Genomic DNA, 21,940 nt, shown 5'->3' with positions numbered 1-21,940 from the left:
TGCACCTTCAAAGGAACTGTGTGGGCTGTGAGGCTGCAGTGGGCACAGGGGCGGGTCTCTGCCCATCCTCTGTGCCCCCGCCCAGTCCCTCCTGCCTTGGCCCCTGGTTCCCTGTCTGCCAGCAGCCCTGTTCCCGCCATTGCCACTCCCATGTGCTGACGCCACCAGCCCTAATTGCACCTGCTGACGGCGTGGAGCAATTGGGGCCAGCGCCAGCAGCAGGTGGGAGCAGGGCCGGTGCTGTCAATGGGTGTGAGCAGCAGCTGCTGCCCCGATTGCCCCTCAGGAGCAGGGGGAGGTGGAGAAGCCCTTAGGCGTGATCGGGGCGGCAGCCGCTGCTCGCACCCACTGATGGCGCCAAGCGATCAGGACTGGTGCCGGGTGCCGGCAGTGGGTGTAAGCTGTGGCTTTAGCGCCAGCTGCGGGTGTGAGCGGGGCTGGTGCCAGCAGCAGGTGCAAGCACTGGGCGGGACGACAGTGTGCAGGAGCAAAGAATTTTTAGTAACCACCAGAGGCTTGCCTTGAAGACAGTGACTACCGCCCCGACTTGGTCTGGCGCCACCGCTCAGCTGCTCCACCATCCTGCTGTGGCCGACACCCGCCATGTTCGGTGCTCTGTCGCCTGTTGCCGACGTCCGTCATGGTTTGTGCACGCCCCCTGGTGGTCAGCGCACGTCATAGCGACCGGTTGGTCGGTTCAACCATTTGGTCTATTGGCATATTAGCCTTTTATTATATAAGACTAGAGGCCCAGTGCACAAAAATTTGTGCACTTGGGAGGGAAGGAGGTCCCTCAGCCCGGCCTGTGCCCTCTCGCAGTCTGGGACCCCTCGGGAGATAACGACCTGCTGGCTTAGGCCTGCTCCCGGGTGGCAGAGGGCAGGCCCAATCCCTAGGTGCAGCCCCTGGTCGGGCTCAGAGCAGGGCCAATTGGGGGGTTGGGGCACCGCCCCCTGTCACACTCAAGGCAGGGTCGATGGGGAGGTTGCGGTGCCACCCCTGTCACGCACAGAGCAGGGCCCATCAGTGGGGTTGGGGCGCCGCACCCTGTCACACACAGAGCCGCAGGGTGATCAGGGGGTTGGGGAGCTCCCCCCGATCAGGCACAGAGCAGGGCTGATAAGGGGGTTGGGGCGCCTTCCCCTGTCACTAACAGAGCAGGGTGGATAGGGACGTTGTGGCCCCGCCTCCTATCACACACAGAGCCGCAGGGCGATCAGGGGGTTTGGGCGCTGCCCCATGACACACTGATCCCGGTGCCGGGAGGCCTCGCGGCTCCACTGATCCCGGTGCTGGGAGGCATATTACCTTTTTACTATATAGGGTAGAGGCCTGGTGCATGGGTGGGTGCCGGCTAGTTTGCCCTGAAGGGTGTCCTGGATCAGGGTGGGGGTCCCCACTGGGGTGCCTGGCCAGCCTGGATGAGGGGCTGATGGCTGTTTGCAGCTGGTCACACATCCTTCAGGGTGGGGGTCCCCACTGGGGTTCCTGGCCAGCCTGGATGAGGGGCTGATGGCTGTTTGCAGCTGGTCACACATCCTTCAGGGTGGGGGTCCCCACTGGGGTGCCTGGCCAGCCTGGGTGAGGAGATGATGGCTGTTTGCAGCTGGTCACACACCCTTCAGGGTGGGGGTCCCCACTGGGGTGCCTGGCCAGTCTGGGTGAGGGGCTGAGGGCTGTTTTCAGGCTGGGGGTGACTGAAGCTCCCAACCGCTCCTTTTTTCCTTTTTTTTTTTTTTTATTCTGGGCCAGCTTTAGCTTTGAGGCTTGGCTCCAGCTCTTAGGCCTCTGCTGCTGAAAGTAGGTTTCTGGCCTTTGCTTACAATGTTGCGATCCTGCTGGCTGAAGTCCGGCGGACTAAAGCAGGTTTCTGGGGTCCTGTTTAGCTTCTATATTTGTTACATAGTTGCTTAGAGTTGCAGCTCAGAGGCCTGCAGAGGCAGGCAGGGAACGTTGGAGTCCTCCGTCACTGAAGCAAACAAGCCTCATGTTCGCTTTAAGCTGCCTGGCTGCCGGCCGCCATCTTGGCTGGCAGTTAATTTGCATATTACCCTGATTAGCCAATGGGAAGGGTAGCGGTCGTACGCCAATTACCATGTTTCTCTTTTATTAGATAGGATTAACCCATTATTAAGGACAGTTCCTGCAATTCTGCAACTTGCCTCGATGTACTTTGTTTAGGTGTTTGTTTAGTGCTAGATGTCATTCTCTTTAATAGTAATACATCCGTATGAAATAAAATGAATTTTAGTTCCTTCAAAGTGTAATTGCTGCACTATCCTATCTAATAAAAGAGAAAAATGGTAATTGGCGTACGACGATACCCTTTTCATTGGCTAATCAGGGCTATATGCAAATTAACTGCCAACTAAGATTGGCAGTTAACTACCAACAAGATGGCGGCTAATTTGCATATGTAGGCACAATGCAGGGAGGCAAAAGGGAAAGCAGGAAGAAGCCCCCTGCCACTGACAGTGATCGGAAAACCAGGGGGGAGCTAAGAGCTGGGGGGCAGGGCAAAGGCGGCCTTGGGGCAGCCTTTGCGCTGCCCCCCAGCCATGATCGGAGAATCAGGTGCCTTTTCCGCCCTGGCCAGTGATAGCAGGAAGTAGGGTTGGAGCCAGCAATGAGAGCTGGGCACGGTCGAAGCTGGCAGTCCCGGGAGCTAGGGGTCCCTTGCCTGGGCCTAAAGTGAAGCCCACGATCGCGGGGCTGCTGCAGCTGCGGGTCCCCGCTGCCTGAGCCGGACTCCTCAGCCAGAGGCGTTAGGCCTGGGCAGAGGCGGAGCCTGCAACCGCGGGGAGCTGGGGGTCCCCTGCCCAGGCCTGACACCTCTGCCAGAGGCCTCAGGCCTGGTCAAGGGGCCGATCCGGTGATTGGTGATTGGAGGGTGATGAGGGTCAACTCCTCTGGCCGAGGCATCAGGCCTGGGTGGGGGGCGGAGTCGGGGATTGGGGGGATATGATGGTCCCCTTTCCCAGGCCTGAAGCCTGGGTCAGAGGCGTCAGGCTTGGGTGGGGGGTGGAGCAAGCGATCAGAGGGAGATGGGGGTCCCCTGCCCAGGCATGATTCCTGGGCCAGAGGCCTCAGGCCTGGGCGGGGGCCAGAGCCAGTGATCGGGGGGAGATGGGGGTCCCCTGTCCAAGCCTGACACCTCTGGCGGAGGCGTCAGGCCTGGGAAAGGGGCCGATCAGGCGATCGGAGGGTGATGGGGGTCTACGCCTCTGGCCGAGGCATCAGGCCTGGGCAAGGGGCAGAGCCAGCAATCGGAGGGGTCTGGTGGTCCCCTGCCCAGGCCTGACGCTTGGGCCAGAGGCATCAGGCCTGGGCTGGGGGCAGAACCAGTGATGGGGGGAAATGAGGGTCCCCTGCCCAGGCCTGACACCTCTGTCTGAGGCGTCAGGCCTGGGCAAGGGGCCGATCCTGCGATTGGAGGGTGATGGGGGTCAACGCCTGAGGGCTCCCAGTATGTGAGAGGGGGCAGACTTGGCTGAGGGACACTCCTCCCCCCCCCCCACACACACACCCAGTGCACGAATTTTGTGCACCGGGCCCCTAGTTAAACAATAAGTGGCTATTTTGTTTTATGCTTCCAAAAAAGAAAAAAATCAGAATGTGGTATAAGATCAATGTTGGTTACTAAGTTTATTCTATACCATATATAAATGTTTCTGTTTTAGACACGGGAACAGGAGGAATTGGAAGAAGCTTTAGAGGTAGAACGACAGGAAAATGAACAAAAAAGACTGTTTATACAAAAAGAAGAACAACTACAGCAAATTCTAAAAAGGAAGAATAAGCAGGCTCTTTTAGATGAACTGGTATGTATTAATGCTAATTACAATAAAAAATCAGTCTTTGGGGTTTGTGTTTCTTATTTATTATGCTGGATAATGACATTTTAATGGCATTTCTGCAGTTTGTGCTGGTGTATTAAACTTTGATTCCTTTATTAAAAAAAATTTTTTTACAATACCCATTATATTTCAGAAGCGAGAGTAATATAACTGACATAATTCAATGTTCGGTTAATAGATTGTTTACATCTTTCTAAGCTTACTGTCTTAAAACACATTGTTTTCCAAGCATTTTTTTTTTCCTGATTAATACTGGTTTTCTAATAATTGGTTCATTTTAAATTGTTTCAGCTCTGGGCTGAAGTTTGCAGTGATTCTGGTTACTCTGTGAGAACTGTATTTCATATTTTTGTGTGGAAAAGAATGAGAAGAAATGGTGATGTTTTGCAAGGTATTGGTGTTTTCCTGCAATTAGCTCCTCTAGTTGTTGACATCTATAATAATAAAAGCCTAATAGGCTATTTAGACCTTCTGGACGAAGCCGGGGCTGCGAGGGCCAAGCCCCTGGCACAAATTTTGTGCATCAGGCCTCTAGTTGGTAGATAACAGCCATAATAATAACTAAATTTTATGAACTGTTTCATAGATTTCATATATTATTTAGGATGCTTTTAACCCAGTAATATTGGTAAACTCACAACTAGAAAGTCATCCTCTCCAGGGATGTCTTTTGTATTCTTCCCTTTCTCTTTTTGTCCACGTAATTTTCATGAGGTCCTCAGTATAGCTGATATACTGCTTATTATTCTATGATTGGGTAAATGTGTGTGTGTATATTTTCTACTGTGCTTTTTTGCCTAAAAGCACATAAGCCAGCTAACCAGGAATAAAAAGAAAAAGCAAGATTATTTAAATTAGAGATAGATGAGAAAGTAAAGGAAAAGTAAGGATAAGGACATTAATGAGGTTTAGACAGAAAATGCTTATCATAAACCCTCTGTATTTTGTCTCAGTGCAGTGTAAATTGGTTCTAAAAGTAAGGACAGCGGCATATTAATAGAATATGTGCCCTAGCCGGTTTGGCCCAGTGGATAGGGCACCAGCCTATGGACTGAAGGGTCCCGGGTTTGATTCCGGTCAAGGGCACATGCCCGGGTTTTGGGCTCGGTTCCTGGTAGGGAGCATGCAGGAGGCAGCTGATCAATGATTCTCTCTCATCATTGATGTTTCTATCTCTCTCTCCCTCTCCCTTCCTCTCTGAAATCAATTAAAAAAAATATATATATATGGTGTTTTCCATAGCATCTTCCATTAATTTTTCTTGAAACTATTATGTGGCAGATGAGGCTTTATCATGTGAAATGACACGTGTTGTGTTTTATCATTTTTGGGGCCATATATTTTGTGAGAAATTAAAACCTTTAATAAATCAATTAGTAAATGTTGTTGTAATTATTTATTGAAAGTTTCTTTCCTTCATCATTTTATACAAAGAGGAACATACTTGTCTTTGGTAATGCTGCTCCCTTATATAGTCAATTGAATTAATAAATGCAGAACTTAAACCTAGGATGAAAATACACTTTAACTTTTTTTTTATAATTTAAATTCTTTATTGTTTAAAGTATTACATAAGTCTCCTTTTCCCCCATTGACCTCTCCCTAGCCCCCAGCACATGCTCTCACCCCCTACTGTCTGTGTCCATTGGTCATGCTCATATGCATGCATACAAGTCCTTTGGTTGATCTCTTACCCCTTCACCCCCCACATTTCCTCATAGGTTGGACAGTCTGTTCGATGCTTCTATGACTCTGATTCTATTTTTGTTCAGTTTATGTTGTTCATTATATTCCACAAATGAGTGAGATCATGTGATATTTATCTTTCTCTGACTGGCTTATTTCACTTAGCATAATGCTCTCCAGGTCCATCCATGCTGTTGCAAATGGTAAGAATTCCTTCTCTTTTACAGCAGCATAGTATTCCATTGTATAGATGGACCACAGTTTTCTAATCCACTCATTTGCTGATGGGCACTTAGGCTGTGTCCAAATCTTAGCTATGGTGAATTGTGCTGCTATGAACGTAGGGATACATATATCCTTTCTGATTAGTGTTTCTGTTTCCTTGGGATGTAGTCCTAGAAGTGGAATTACTGGGTCAAATGGGAGTTCCCTTTTTAATTTTTTGAGGAAACTCCATACTGTTTTCCACAGTGACTGTACCATCTGCATTCCCACCAGCTGTGCAAGAGGGTTCCTTTTGCTCTGCATCCTCTCCAGCACTTGTCGTTTGTTGATTTTTTAATGATAGCCATTCTGACAGGTGTGAGATGGTACCTCATTGTTGTTTTGATTTGCATCTCTCAGAAAATTAGTGACTTTGAGGATGTTTTCATATGTCTCTTGGCCTTCTGTATGTCCTCTTTTGAAAAGTGTCTATTTAGATCCTTTGCCCATTCTTTGATTGGATGTTTATCTTCTTTTTGTTAAGTTGTATGAGTTCCCTGTAAATTTTGGAGATTAAACCCTTATCGGAGATAACATTGGCAAATATGTTCTCCCATGCAGTGGTCTTTCTTGTTGTTTTATTGATAGTTTGTTTTGCTGTGCAGAAAGAAGCTTTTTATTTTGATGTAGTCCCATTTGTTTATTTTCTCCTCAGAGTCCATTGCCCTAGGAGCTGTATCAGTAAAGATACTGCTGTGACATATGTCTGCTATTTTGCTGCCTATGGCTTCTTCTAGCATTTTTATGGTTTCCCGTCTTATGTTTAAGACCTTTATCCATTTTTAGTTTATTTTTGTGTGTGGTGTAAGTTGGTCTAGTTTCATTTTTTTTGCATGTAATATAAAGAGTTTTTAGATTCTATTTTGAGGTTATCTAACTGTGAATAGTAATTATAACTTAAATATTCTTTTAGTCTCAAAGTACTAAGTTTGCCTCCCTCATTGAGCTGCTATTGGCATGAAGCTTCCTTTTAATTCACTGGAGCAGGAAGCAAGATGTGAAACTGCAAGTGTTGTACATTGTGTATAATCTGGAGTTAATATTGGTTTTTGTGAGGACCCCCCCCCCCCACTTCCTGTTTTCTTCACCTGCAAGTCATTACTGCACATACTTTCTTCACTGTTTAGATCATATAACATGGTGGTTAAATAATCCTTAGCAATTTACTATATTCATTAGAACAATTAATTACATTACATTGGTTTAGAATACCAATGAAGTTTGAATTTCTGGGTTCCATTTTATAATTTATTTTAAAAAATTCGTTGTTACTTTAAGTTTTGAATATTTATTAATTTTTTTGGTTAAAGTGTTGACGTACATTTAGTCCTTATTGACTAAAGAATTCATTTAATTTCTTTTTATCCTCCTAAATCCTTATTAAGTAAAACATTACATTATAATTCTTTTTCTATGTATATTAATGAATTACATTTTATAAAACAAGATAGCATTGGCATTTGTATTGCCTCTATGTCTAGAGGCTTAAATTTTAGGGTTATTCTCTGGCTCTACTAGACAGTAAGTACTATTTATAAGAATTTCTCCTCCTCTTTTTGGGTTTGGTCCTTGTGCTGAAAGTCACTTTTTAACCTTTTGTAAAGCATTGGCATTATATTATACTGTAGATGACAGGATTTTAATGTTATGGTATTAATGTTTATGGCTTAATATTTACCATAATGTTCCCTAAAAAGTCCATTTATTTAATCCTAACTGTAAATTCAGGTGTGTGTGTGTGTGTGTGTGTGTGTATGTGTGTGTTGTTTTTTTAACACTTTGGAAAAAGATTTTAAAACAGCTCCTGATTTAGTTAATCTTTTTATATTCCTGTTTTTATATTCTCTTCACTTTATGTCTGAAATTTTGTATGGGCTAATATTGCTGTCAAATGCAGTAGCTGATTTTTATTAGAAATATTGTTTGCCAGATGGCTTGCTTAAAGTCAGTTAAAATAATCTTTTAAAAATGGTCATTATAAAGCTTTTAATGAGTATTACAGGCAGTCTTATTAAAATTTCTTTACGTATTAAACAAGGTACCTTCAGGCAATTAATGTAGGTTAGGGAACCTTTCAAGGTAAAATGGAAAGCTAAGAAGAATGAAATAATTTGAAAGGCTGAATCTGCATTTTATGTATTCCCAAGAGGATGTGAATTCCTCATAGTTTATTTTGCTATATAGATTTTGTTGTTTTTAGAGCTCCTGCTTAATTCTAGTTTAACATTCACAAAGATTTTCAACCTCTAAAGTTTTGAGTGCTAAAGTGGAATAAAGCAGATTTGAGGTAAATTGTATGCCAGAGTAGCAAAATTAGTTTTAGATTCCTAGAATGTTTATTTTTATTAAATTTCAGTTGTTTTACTAATGTATTTTAATAGTTAGGTCCCTTTATGTGATATTGAAACCAGGCCAAAGTATTGATTAGCAGGTTTTTGAAGTGAATACATTGTCTTGAATTTACACAAGAACTTTTAGTTTTTAAGAGTAAGTACCAGGTATGCAAGAGCATTTGAGTTCACTTAGAGTATAAATTGGGATGCAATGTTTTAACTTTTTAGTCAAGAAAATTAATTTTTCTTGTGTTAGTGTTTTTGCATATGAAAAGATAGTAATAGCTTTTAAGAGATATTTTGGGCCACAGCCTATTTAAAATGTCCTATAATTTTATTACAATATTCTTAGTGGAAATCTAGAATAGCTGCAGGAATTCATAGCAGTGCTGTTACTAATGCATTACTGATGCGTTGTAGTAGAATATGAAAGGTATTCAAGTATATTCTCATAGTATATTTCATTCATTCTCCATTATTGATAAAGCTAGGATAGTAAGGAGAGTTTGCTCCTTACTATGGTTCTATTTTATAAATAAAATGTCTTCTTCCACTTACTTTTAAAAGATTTAATCTTTGTAATGTTGCTCTTGCAGAGAACTTCTATTACAAATTCTTGAGGTACAGATTTATTCTAGGACAATTCTGTTGAAGTAAATTGGCTTTTTTTTTTTAATATATTTTATTGATTTTTTACAGAGAGGAAGGGAGAGAGATAGAGAGTTAGAAACATCGATGAGAGAGAAACATTGATCAGCTGCCTCCTGCACATCTCCTACTGGGGATATGCCTGCAACCCAGGTACATGCCCTTGACCGGAATCGAACCTGGGACCCTTCAGTCCGCGGGCCAACGCTCTATCCACTGAGCCAAACTGGTTTCGGCGTAAATTGGTTTTTTAAAAAATTAGTTTTGTACTAGAACTTTAAGTCCTTTATCTATATTAATTAGCCACATTTGTGCCCAAAATATTAAGTTATTAGACTTGGGAAGAAAATTAGATTCTGCTATATGTTTACTTTGTACTATGAAATGTTAACACGATATAGTTTTTTTCAATATTAAATTATGGGTAGTTACTATTTTAAAAATTTACAGTCCAATTGAAGAATATGTTTACTTTTGTAAATAACCTAGATATAGGAAATAGAAATGCATTGTTGTCCTTTATTTTTGTTCACAGTTATAGGAAGTACTTTGTGTGTGCATGTGTGTTTGTGTGTATGTGTGTGTGATCTTCCCTCCTGGCTTTCCTCTGCATGTTTCTGTGTTCTTATTTAATTGACAACTCAGGAAGGAAAAGTCTGGATATCATTTAGTTTAGACTTTAGCTCCATAGCACTTTAAACATGTAAGAGTACTTCATGTTAAACAGGATAAATAGCAGCTACATATAAGAATTAGTAATTTGCTTGTTATTATTATGTGTGTGTATAGATTTGTGTAAATAGTGATCCTGATTTAGTATCAACATAGATATTAAAAATGTTTACTATTATTTTGTCCATTAAAATTTAGACTTCTTTTCTAAAAATAAGTCAGTAAAAGAGAAAATAAATGTACTTTTGGTTGTACTTAACAATCGTTCCATTGTGCAAAACAGAACAAGGATCATTTCCAAACGGCCTTAGGTGAAATCTAATGGGAAACAATTTCAAACTAGTCTGAATTCACTGGTAAAAAGAATGTGTCTTAGGTAAACATCTGATCCAAGTTATAGTACTTTGTACTACTCTTTTTGTGATTAGTTTCTAATTTTTTTAATTTTAATAAATATGGTTGGCATTGCTAGATGAAATAAGACCCTGTTATATTTTCTTTAATGTGGATTTTATAAAAATAATTTTTTGCAGGTTTAGATTTATGAGTATAAAACAGCCTTTTCTTATTATGGAATGTTAAATTTTTTTGTAAAGTGTTCTCCATAAAGTGAATATTTAGGTTGACATCAAATACTTATGAAAAGGCATAATTTAAAATAATAGACCTATTGCTCTTAAGTTTTTCTTTTTAACTATTATATTGCACATTAACTTTTCTTACAGGAAAGTTCTGATCTCCCTGTTGCTCTACTTTTGGCTCAGCATAAAGATAGATCTACCCAATTGGAAATGCAGCTTGAGAAACCCAAACCTATAAAACCAGTGACATTTTCTACAGGCATCAAAATGGTAAGCCATATTTTAATTGCTTGTTGGAAAGATATATTTCAAGGATTACACTTTATAATTTTATATTGACTTCCACAGGTAAATGGAAAGGTATATATGTTTAAGAACAGTGTATGATCTTGGCTAGTTGTCTGAAAATATGAATATGATCAGTGTATGAGGAAAGAGAAAAGTATTTTGTCGTACATAATAATGGTTTGTATGTGTTTTCTTATCCTACATAAAATTTTAAGCTTATAGTGTAGGAAAACATTCTTAAAAGAAAATGCAGACTTCTGGTTTCTGGTATGGCATGTAAGAAGCTTGGAAGTTGTCACTATCTGCTCACAAATAAAGCTTGGAAATTGTCACTGCGTCCTCAGACTGAAAAACAACAACTTTTCTTAGAGCCATAAGTGAAGAGAGGTAACAAGGCTAATTACTGACCTTAAAATTGGAGAGACTGGCTGAGAATACAGAGAATCACAACTGACTAGAGCAGCCTTACAGGGAACCAGTGGTGGTGTAATGAAACTGGAATTGTAATTGACAAATTGTGGACAACTCTGACAGTTAAAAACTCCAGGGGGCACCAGACATTGGAGTGCCTCTGGCATCTCTACCAGGTTCTTTCAGTGAATATTGAGAAAAATCCCCTCGTCCTTCTGGCAGATGAAGTGGAAAAGGAACCATTTTGCAGTATGCCAGAGTATTGTGTTCTTAACAAGGCCTGCCCTCATGAGAAACTTGCACCAGAGCTTAACCTGCTGGAGTTTTATGGAGCCTAACTGATGCAGGGGTAGGGAAATAACCCAGCTCCAGCCTTCCACGTGGGAAAGGGAAAATAGACAGCTTCCAACCACTCTTGCCATTCTGCCCCACATAAGGGGAGGAAGATGGATTGAGAAGTATGTGTGAAGTTCACAGTCCAGAAGCACAGGCCCTCTAAAAGACTAGGATATAATCATTCTATCTAATAAAGAGGGAGCATGCTAATTAACTGCCATGCCCTCACAAAGATGGCAGTGCCCACAGCCACAAGAAGGTGGCACCCAACCCCCTCAGCCCCGCCTCATCCAGCCGGAGTCCCCCAGTCCCCTCAGCCCCGTCTCATCCAGCCTCAGTCCCCTAGTCCCCTCAGCCCTGCAGGGGAAGGCAGTTGGGGGTGATCGGCCACAGGGGAGGGCAGTTGGAAATGATCATGCTGGCAGGGGAGCAGTTAGGCATCAATCAGGCCAGTAGGGGAGCGGTTAGGGGGCTATCAGACTGACAGGCAGAGTGGATAGGGGCAATCAGGCAGGCAGTCAGATAGGCAAGTGATTAGGAGCCAGCAGTCCCGGATTGTGAGAGGGTGCAGGCTGGGCTGAGGGGGACCCCCCCTCCCGTGCACAAATTTTGTGGACCAGGCCTCTAGTATGACTAAAATCCACTGCCCTTCCCCACATCTTGATGCCTGGGTATCAAGAAAAAATTATGAGCCCTAACTGGTTTGGCTCAGTGGATAGAGCGTTGGCCTGTGGAATGAAGGATCCTGAGTTCAATTCGATTCCAGTCTAGGGCACAAGCCCAGGTTGTGAGCTCGATCCTGTGGGGGACATGCAGGAGGCAGCCAATCAATAATTCTGTCTCATCATTGATGTTTCTATCTGTCTCTCCTTCTCCCTTCCTCTCTGAAATCAATAAAAATATATTAAGAAAAAAAAAAAAGAAATAATTATGAGACATACTAAAAGACAGAAAACACAGTTGGAGGAGATAGAGCAAACATCTGAACCAGGCTCAGATATGGCAGGGAATTTGGAATTATCAGACTGGGAATTTAAAACAACTATGATCAATATGCTAAGGGTACTACTAGAGGATAAAGTAGACAACATACAGGCGCAGATGGGCAATGTATGCAGAGAGATGGAAATTCTAATAAAGGAAATGCTAACAAAAAGAATACACTAACAAAAATCAAGAATGTCTTTGATGGGCTTATTATTAGAATGGACACATCTGAAGAAAAAATCCTTGAGCAAGAGAATATACCAATACAATCCTTTTTATTTTACATACAGAGAGGGGTGGGAGGGAGAGGGAGGGAGATATTGATGTGGAGAGAAACATCGATTGGTTGCCTTCTGTATGTTTCCTACTGGAGATCAAACCCGCATGAAACCCAGGCATGCGCCCTGACCGGGAATCCAACATGTAACCCTTTGGTGCATGGGGCAATGCTCAATCAATTGAGCCACTCCAGATGGGCGCAATAGATACCTTGAAAACTGAAAACCAAAGAAAAAAAGACTGAAAAAAAAAAAAAAGAGAGAGCAGGATATTCAAGGACTTTGGGACAACTACAAAAGGTATAACGTGTGTAATGGGAATATCAGTAAAAAAAGAAAGGAGAAAGGAACAGAAGAAATATTTGAAATAATGACTGAGAACTTCTCCAAATTAACATCAGACACCAAACCAAAGACCCAGGAAGCTCAGAGAACATGAAGTAGGATAAATGCCCCCAAACCTCACACCTATGCACATCACTTTTAAGTTAGAGAAAATTGAAGGTAGAGAAAAAGTCCTAAAGAAGCCGTGGTGCGGCAGAACTGGGGGTTGGGGAGAAAAGAAACAACTTACCTGTATAGGAGCAAATGTAAAAATTGTATCTGGCTTCTCCTCAGAAACAACACAAGCAAAAGGAGAGTGGAGTGAAATATTTAAGGTGTTGAGAAAATAAAGCTACCAACCTAGAATAATGTACCCTGCAAAATTATCCTTTAAAAGTGAAAGGGAAATAAAGATTATCAGACAAACAAAATTGAGGGAATTTTTTTGCCAGCAGGCCTTTCTTGCAAGAAGTGTTAAAAGAAGGTCTTAACACTTCTTTCAAGGAAAGTGATACAGGTCAGAAACAGATTTACATAAAGAAAGCATCAAAGAAGAAATAAGGTAAGGTAAAATAAAAACATATTTTTTGTTCTTAATTGATCTAACAGATAACAGTTTGTTTAAAATAATGCTGTATTTGATTGTGTGTGTGTGTATCTGCTTGTATACGCACATACATGCTTATAAGTGAAATGAATGACTGATAATACAAGAAACTGGAGGAAGCAATCAGAATTATTTGATTATGGATATGTGGGTACCTGAATAATATAAAATATTCAAGATCAGTTTTAAACTTACAAATGTAGGAAGTATTAATACATCTTCAAATATAAAGAAAAACACTACTAATTAAGGAATTACCAATGCTTTTGAATTAAGAGGTGATACAGTATAGAGGGGAAATATCCATGGGTAAGATTTTACTTTATTCTTTCCGAACATGTTGGTAAAGTTGAGACATTTTTAACTTTATATGATATAATTTGGAGGATTAAAAAGTATAAAATATATAATCAGGTAATACATACTTGAATTTGAGAGAATTTTATGATAAATTTGGCATTTTGCTGCTTTTATAAATCTGGTATTGCTGTGATCATGGTGTTTTGTTTTGTTTTAAAGTTTTTAAAATTTAATTTTTAAATTCACACATAGTAAAGGTCATTCTTTTTGATGTACAGGGTTTTCATAAATGCAGAGTTGTGTATCTACCATTACAATTACACAGCAGTTCCATTACTCCTCAAAATTCCCTTGTACTACTCTTTTATAGTCAACCCCAGCAATTAGTGATCTGTTCTTTAGCTTTGTTAGTTTAATAACAACACACATTTGATGTCATTCATGTTATTGCACATACTTATAATTTTTCCTTTTTGTTGAGTAATATACCATTGTATGGATTTACTAGTTTCTTTATCCATTCATCAGTTGAATGACATTCGGATTGTTTCCTTTTTTTTTTTTTTTTGGAATGATTACGAATAAAGCTTATGTAAACATTTGCATACAATTGTTTGTGTACATAAGTTTTTATTTCTCTTGGGTAAATACTAAGAATGAGATTGGGTATGTTTAGCTTTGTAAGAAACTGCCAAACTGTTTTTCAAAGTGGCTGTACCAGTTTGCATTCCCACCAACCTTGTGTGAATGTTCCATTTGCTTTGCATTCTTAACGATACTCAGTATTATGAGTTTTAAATTTTTTTAGGCATTTTAACAGGTGTGTAGTGGCACTTCATTATCATTTTAATTTGCATTTCCCTGTTGACTAATATTGAGCATCATTTTATGAGCTTATTTGCCATCAATATTTCATTTGACCTAACATTTAACTTAATACATTAAATATCTTACTAGAAAGTTTTGTTACATTATTTTCTTCCTTCTCTCTCTTATAACCTTTTGTTTTGTGAAATGTAATATATATAAGCGTGCACAGAACCAAATTGAGCTCAATTGAATTATCACAAAGTGGACACCTGCAGAACCATCAGTCAGGTAAAAGAAAAAAGTATTCTCAATGTTCTAGAAACCCTCCTCATAGCCCTGCTTACCTAGTCAGCAACTTTTCCCCAAAGTAGTCACATTTTTTTTAAATGATATTTTTTTTCTGGCTCTTATAAATAGCATTAACATCTAAGCATATATACCTTAACTTGATAAAATTGCCTGTTCATGTTATATTTGTGAGATTCATTCAGGTTTTTGCATATCGCTATAGGTTTTTTTCATTTTCTTTTGTTGGTTAGTTTCATTGGAGGAATATACAGTTGACCCTTGAACAACAGGGGTTTGAACTGCACAGATCACTTATATATGGATTTTTTTTCCGATACATTCCAGTAGTGATTTTGATCCGTGGTTGAGAGTCTGTGGACTCGGAGGGCCAACTGTATACATTGATCTGTGCCATTTTATTTGAGGACAGAATGTCTATCTGTGGGTTTTGGTATCTGCAGGGTGGGGGGTGGGGCCCTGAAATCAATCTCCCATGGATACCAAGGGACAATTTAAGTTTAAGGAGTCAAAAGTCATATATGTTTCTTGGTGCACGCGTACATACATTTTTAAAAAATATTTTTATTGATTTCAGAGAGAAAGGGAGAGAGAGAGAGAGATAGAAACATAAATGATGAAAGAGAATCATTGATTGGCTGCCTCCTGCACGCCCTATGGGGATTGAGCCCGAAACCCAGGCATGTGCCCTTGACCTGAATCAAACTTGGACCCTTATAACAGAAGGTTATAAGAGAGAGAAGGAAGAAAATAATGTAACAAAACTTTCTAGTAAGATATTTAATGTATTAAGTTAAATGTTAGGTCAAATGAAATATTGATGGCAAATAAGCTCATAAAATGATGCTCAATATTAGTAGGCCAACGCTCTGTCCATTGAGCCAAACCACTAGGGCATACATACATTTTTTCCTTAGTTATTTATTTACCTAAGAGTAGAGTTACTAGATCATAGTGAATATGTATGTTCACTTTAGGAGATATTGCCAAATTATTTTCCAAAGTGGTTTTTACCAATTGCATTTTTATCAGCAGTGTTATTATTAAGACTTGTGATTTTCTATCTTTTCTAGTTTAACCATTCAGGTGGGTATTTAATAGTGTTTTGTGATTTTAATCTGAATTTTATTTCACTGATCACTAATGAGGTTGAACATGGGCCATTCTATTTTTGTGAAATACCTGTTCAATACTCTTGCTTTTAGTTCGTTATATGTTCTGGATTTAAACCTTTTATTAGTCATATGTATTGTAAATAATTTTTGTCCCACTGTGGCATTTTTTTCTACTCTATTTAGGGTGTCTTGATGTCTTTATTGTTTTACTTTTCTATTATCTGTCTGCAATTGATTGATTTTTTTTTTTTGGTATGGTGTGAGATAGGTGATCCAATTAATTTAGGCATGTTGAGATTCATATAACTAGTGTGTGATGGAATACTTACTGTTCATTATGATGATAAAATTTAGCATTAGGTTCAGGACAAATTTCAGGTTAAATTTCAAATGACAGTTTTTATGTGTATTTATTGATATTATATAGTGAATGTGGATACTGACAAAATGTAGATGAAAATCTAAATGCTGTTCACAGAGCCAGTTTTTTATTTTATTGATTTATTTTCCTATTTTTTTGCTTTTTATTCCATTTATATTTTCTCTTTATTATTTCTTTTATTCTCCTTAATTGGGCTATAATTTGCTCTGCTTTTCTAGTTTTTAAAGGTAGGAGCTTGGATTATTGATTTGAGACCTTTCTGATTTTTTATTATTGACATTGAGTAGTATAAATGTTCTTTTGACCATTTTTTTTAGTTGCATCTAACACATTTTGACATGCTCTTATAGTTTGAGTCCTTTGAGAAGCATTTACCAAAATGGGTTTAAATGTGCAAGAAATTTATTAGGGAAATGCCTGAGAGAGAAAATGAGGAGGCAGCTATAGGAGGTTGAGTGTGTCATCAGACTGTGATATATGTAGGTTTGATCCCAAATGATTAAAGAATGTTTGGATAGAAGTGTCATACTACAGTGTATTTCTAAGAAAAGTTTGGCAAAGTGGCTGGGGAGTTCTTGTGGTAAAGTTTTTTAGCAGAGAAGTCTTGCATTTCCTCAGTATGGAACTGCCTTGGTTTTCTTGCCTCACTCAGACTTTGGCTAGATACAACCTGTGGAAATTATGGAATTGGTGCAGATGTGAAGATGGATTTGAGAGTGCAGTAGCTGGGAATCTTGGTCTATTATGCTTCTGCAGTTGGAGAGCTGAGAGGGTATATTCCTGCGGCCATCACAGTTGTATTTTCATTTTCATTTAGTTCAAATTATTGTGTAATTTTATAAAAAGATTTTTTTTTTTTGAAAGAGAGAGGAAGGGAGAGGGAGAGAGGGAGAGAAAAACATCAGTGTGAAAGTTAACATCGATAGGCTGCCTCTTGCACGCTGCCCCACCAGGGATTGAGTCCACAATCCAGGCACGTTCCCTGACTTGGAATCCAACCAGCAACCCTCCCATGCATGGGATGATGCCCAGTCAATTGAGCTACACTGGCTAGGGCTTATTTTTTATTTTTTGCTTGACCCTTGGGTTATTTAGAAATGTGTTGTTTAATTTCCAAATAGTTTTAGATTTTGTAAATACCTTATTTCTGATGTCTAGTTTAATTCTATTGTACTAAGAGAGCATACTTTGTATGGTTTTTCTCTTGGTTGATATTTTTTTGTGAACTTGGAAAGAATGTACTGTGCTCTTGGTCAGATTATTCTGTGAGTGTGAAGCAGGTCAGCTTAATTGATATTGTTAAGTCTTCTGTTTCATTATTGATTTTCTTTTTCTCTCAGTGACTGAAAGTGTTGAAATATTTTAGTAAATTGTGGCTTAAAAATCAGTTTTGCACGTATCTTTTCAAGCTCTGTTTTTAGTTGCATAGACATACGGTATAGGATTGTTACATTCTTTTGATACTTCGGCATCTTTATTATTCCTGGTAATATTCTTTGTTTTAACTACTTTTTCCTATGTTAATATAGCCACTCTAGCTTTTTTTGATTAGTGTTTTCATGGTATTAGTTGCTTCTTAAAGACAATATACATACAGTTAGATCTTGCTTTTTCAATAAATCTGACAATCTCCCTTTCCTTATTGTTTTAAAGCAGTTATTTCTATGGTTGGATTTAAATTTTCCTTCATTACATTTGAAAAAAATATTTCTTCATACATTTTTTTCTCTTCTTTCCTCCCCTTCTTCTTCTGTGATTTTAATTACATGTAAGTTTTATTGCTTGATATTGTGACACAGTTCCTCAATGCTTTGTTCATTATTTTAGTAGTCTTATTTTCTTTGTGCTTTGGGTTGCTACTGTTGATGTGTCTTTAAGTTCACTGATCTTTACTTCACTAGGGTCTAATCTGCTGTTTGTTCAACTTGTTATGCTTTCATTTCAGGTAATATGTGTTTTAAATCTCTACATATTCCATTTAGACCTTTTTTTTTTTTACATTGTCCATTTCTTTCCTCGTCATTTTTATGTTTTTTCTCTATCTTTTTGAACATATAAAAGCTATTTATAGTAGCTGTTTTGACCTTGTCTGCTATTTTCATCATCTTTGCCATTTCTCTGTCTGCTTCTGTTGACTGATTTGTTTTTTTTCTGGTGTAGGTCATATATTTCTGCCTTGTTTTTGAATATCTTATGGTATGCCATTAAATATTTTCACACTTTGTTTGGGAGCAGTTAAGTCACCTATCATCTGTTAGATCCTTGCAAGGATTGCTTCTTAAAAAATATATATATTAATTTTTTACAGAAAGGAAGGGAGAGGGATAGAGAGTTACAAACATCAATGAGAGAGAAATATCGATCATCTGCCTCTTGCACACTCCCTACTGGGGATGTGCCCACAACCAAGGTACATGCCGTTGACCAGAATCGAATCTAGGACCTTTCAGTCCGCAGGCCAATGATCTATCCACTGAGCCAAACTGGTTAGGGCACAAGGATTGCTTTTAAGCATTGTTAGAGCATACAAGAGAAGACTTTTATGTTAGGCTATAATTTAGCTCAACTTTCAAGGTGATATGTTTTTGAGAACTATACCTGATACCAAATGATTTGAGAGACCTTTTTACCTTGTTTATTGAGAACATGAACTATTCTGGTCCTGCGTAGGAATTGCTTGATCTATTGGTTCCAAGGTTATTTACTTGGCCTTGAGTAGTTTATATTCCCTCATGTGAAGATCATTACGCAGGCAAAGTTAAGGACATTACTCCAGCATCTCTAGAATAGCAGAGGTAAGCAAATTATAGCTCGAAGGCCAAGTCCCACTCACCACCTGTTATTGTAACTAAAGTTTTATTGGAACATAGCCATACTCATTCATTTATGTATTGTCTTTGTAAGCTTTCGTGTTTTAATCGCAGAGTTGAGTATTTATGACAGATAGCATATAGCCAGCAAAGCCTAAAATATTTATCTGTCCTTTACAGAAAATGTTTGCTGACCCTTGCTTTATAGTTTTCTCTGTGTAGCATTTTCTTTTCTGGTAATCTGCCCTGCAAATTATGGAAATCCTGACGGCCCAGGCTTATTTTGGGTTCCCCTTCCATGTATCATGGCCTGGAAATAGCTTCCATGGATTAAGCCAGGACGATATAGGGCTAACCTTATTTGCTTCCCTTCACTTGGAGATCTCAGGCCTGAATTGACTGATACTCCGTTTCTGAAAACCATTGGTTCTTATATTTTTTTCAGTTTTCTAGATACTTAATGTGGAGATTGGTTTATCTATTTCTCTTTTCTTTTTTGAGAAGAAAACATTTAATATAATTCAACATTTATTCAGAACAGAATATTTTAGCAAATTAAAAACAGTAACACTTCCTAAACTTGATCATGGAAATATACCAACACCTATAGCTAATGTAATATCTTATATAACAAAACCCTAATATGCAAATCAACCCAATGGCTGAATGACCAGTTGCTATGATGCACACTGACCACCAGGGGGCAGATGCTCAATGTAGGAGCTGCCCCCTGGTAGTCAGTGTGCTTCCACACTGGTCTGGAAGACGACTATTTTTTCATACTACATTTTTTTATTTTTAATATTTTTTTCAATTACAGTTTACAGTTAATATTTTGTATTAGTTTCAGGTACATAGCATAGTGATTAGAAAATCATATACTTTCAAAGTGTTCTCCCTGATATTTCCAGTACCCAACTGGCACCATACACAGTTATTACAATATCATTTACTGTATTTTCTATGCTGTATTTTATATCCCCATGATTATTTAGTAACTTCCATTCTGTACTTCTCAATGCCTTCACCTTTTTCACCCAGTCCCCCAAACCCTTTTCCCTCTGGCAACTATCTGTCTGTTCTCTGTATCTATGAGTCTCTTTCTGTTTTTTGTTTCTTTGTTTGTTTATAATGGTTTTTAGATTTCACATATAAGTGAGATCATATGGTATTTGTCTTTCTCTGACTGACTTATTTCACTTAGCATAATATCCTCTAGGTTGATTAATGAGATTTGTTTTGTGTTCTAACATATGCCTATCCTGAAAATGTTCCATGTGCACTTAAAATATATATTCTGCTGGCTTTGGGTTAAAATACTTTGAAGGTATTGATTAAATCCTTCTAATCTGGTGTGTCTTTTAAGGCTGCTGTTTCCCTGTTGATTTTCTGTCTACCAGGTTTGCTTTCTGGGTCATGTTGGGCTCATAAACATGTTAGGAGGTGTTGCTTCTTCAATTTTTTGGAAGAGTTTGAGAAAGATAAGTTTTAAATCTTCTTTGAATGTTTGGTAGAATTGACTGGTGAAGCCATCTGATCCTATGAATAATTTTGAGTGGTTAAAATATGTATCTTAATTTATTCAACAACTTCATATTAATAGTAATTCAATAGTAATACAGACTTTGATCTAGAATAGCTCCATTTCTTTTTCCTCTTGTATGCTATTATTGTCATATTAGAGGCCCGGTGCATGAAATTTGTGCATGGGAGCAGGGAGACCCACTTTGCCTGCCTGCCTGATAGCCCTAACTGCCTCTGCCTCGGCCTCCGCCGCTGCGGCTTCATCCGGAAGGACGTTTAGCTGTCCGGTCCAATTAGCATATTATGCTTTTATTATTATAGATATATATTATATTTTGTATGTTATAAGCCCAGCCATACAGTTTTTAAAAATAAATCTTTATTGTTCAGATTATTACAGATGTTCCTCTCCCCTCCCCCCCATAGCTCCCCTTCACCTGGTTCCCACCCCACCCCGTGCCCTTACCCCCCGCCACTGTCCTCATCCATAGGTGTAAGATTTTTGTCCAAACTCTTCCCGCACCCTTCATACCCCATTCCCCCTGAGAATTGTCAGTCCACTCCCTTTCTATGCCCCTGCTTCTATTATATTCACCAGTATATTCTGTTCATCAGATTTTTTTTTATTGACTTAAGTTTTAGATTCACTTGTTGATAGATATGTATTTGTTGTCCCTTTGTTGTTTATAATTTTTATTTTTACCTCTTTCTTCTTCCTCTTCTTAAAGAATACCCTTCAGCATTTCATATAATCCTGGTTTGGTGGTGATGAACTCCTTTAGCTTTATCTTGTCTGTAAAGCTCTTTATCTGACCTTCAATTCTGAATGATAGCTTTGCTGGGTAGAGTAATCTTGGTTGTAGGTTCTTGCTATTCATCACTTTGAATATTTCTTGCCACTCTCTTCTGGCCTGCATGGTTTCTGTTGAGAAATCAGCTGACAGTCGTATGGGTACTCCCTTGTAGGTAACTGACTGTCTTTCTCTTGCTGCTTTTAAGATTCTCTCTTTGTCTTTTGCACTTGGCATTTTAATTATGATGTGTCTTGGTGTGGTCCTCTTTGGATTCCTCTTATTGGGGTTCTCTTTGCTTCCTGGATTTGTAAGTCTATTGTTTTCATCAGGTAGGGGAAGTTTTCTGTCATTATTTCTTCAAATAGATTTTCAATATCTTGCCCTCTCTCTTCTTCTGGCACCCCCATAATTCGGATGTTGGTACATTGAAGTTGTCCCAGAGGCTCCTTACAGTATCTTGATATTTTTGAATTCTTTTTTCTTTTTTGCTTTTCCGGTTGGGTGTTTTTTACTTCTTTGTATTTCAAGTCTTTTACTTGATTCTTGGGATCCTCTAGTCTTCTGTTGGATCTCTGTATATTATTCTTTATTTCAGTCAGTGTATGCTTAATTTCTGACTGGTCCTTT

General features: G+C 39.2%; 1 protein-coding gene across 2 annotated transcripts in view; it reads left to right on the top strand.

The window, feature by feature from the left end:
• MNAT1 (MNAT1 component of CDK activating kinase) overlaps positions 1–21,940 on the top strand; it is a 214,358-nt gene that overhangs the window by 99,955 nt on the left and 92,463 nt on the right. For both annotated transcript variants that reach the window (XM_059694827.1, XM_059694834.1), the window contains exons 5-6: positions 3,681–3,821; positions 10,186–10,311. In XM_059694827.1, coding sequence (XP_059550810.1) covers positions 3,681–3,821; positions 10,186–10,311 — 267 coding nt within the window. The remainder of the gene's footprint in view (positions 1–3,680; positions 3,822–10,185; positions 10,312–21,940) is intronic.

The sequence above is a fragment of the Myotis daubentonii genome, chromosome 1 (genome assembly GCF_963259705.1).
Source record: "Myotis daubentonii chromosome 1, mMyoDau2.1, whole genome shotgun sequence".
Lineage (NCBI taxonomy): Eukaryota > Metazoa > Chordata > Mammalia > Chiroptera > Vespertilionidae > Myotis > Myotis daubentonii.
The sequence above is the reverse complement of the archived record's forward strand: the minus strand, read 5'-3'. Positions and strand labels throughout refer to the sequence as shown.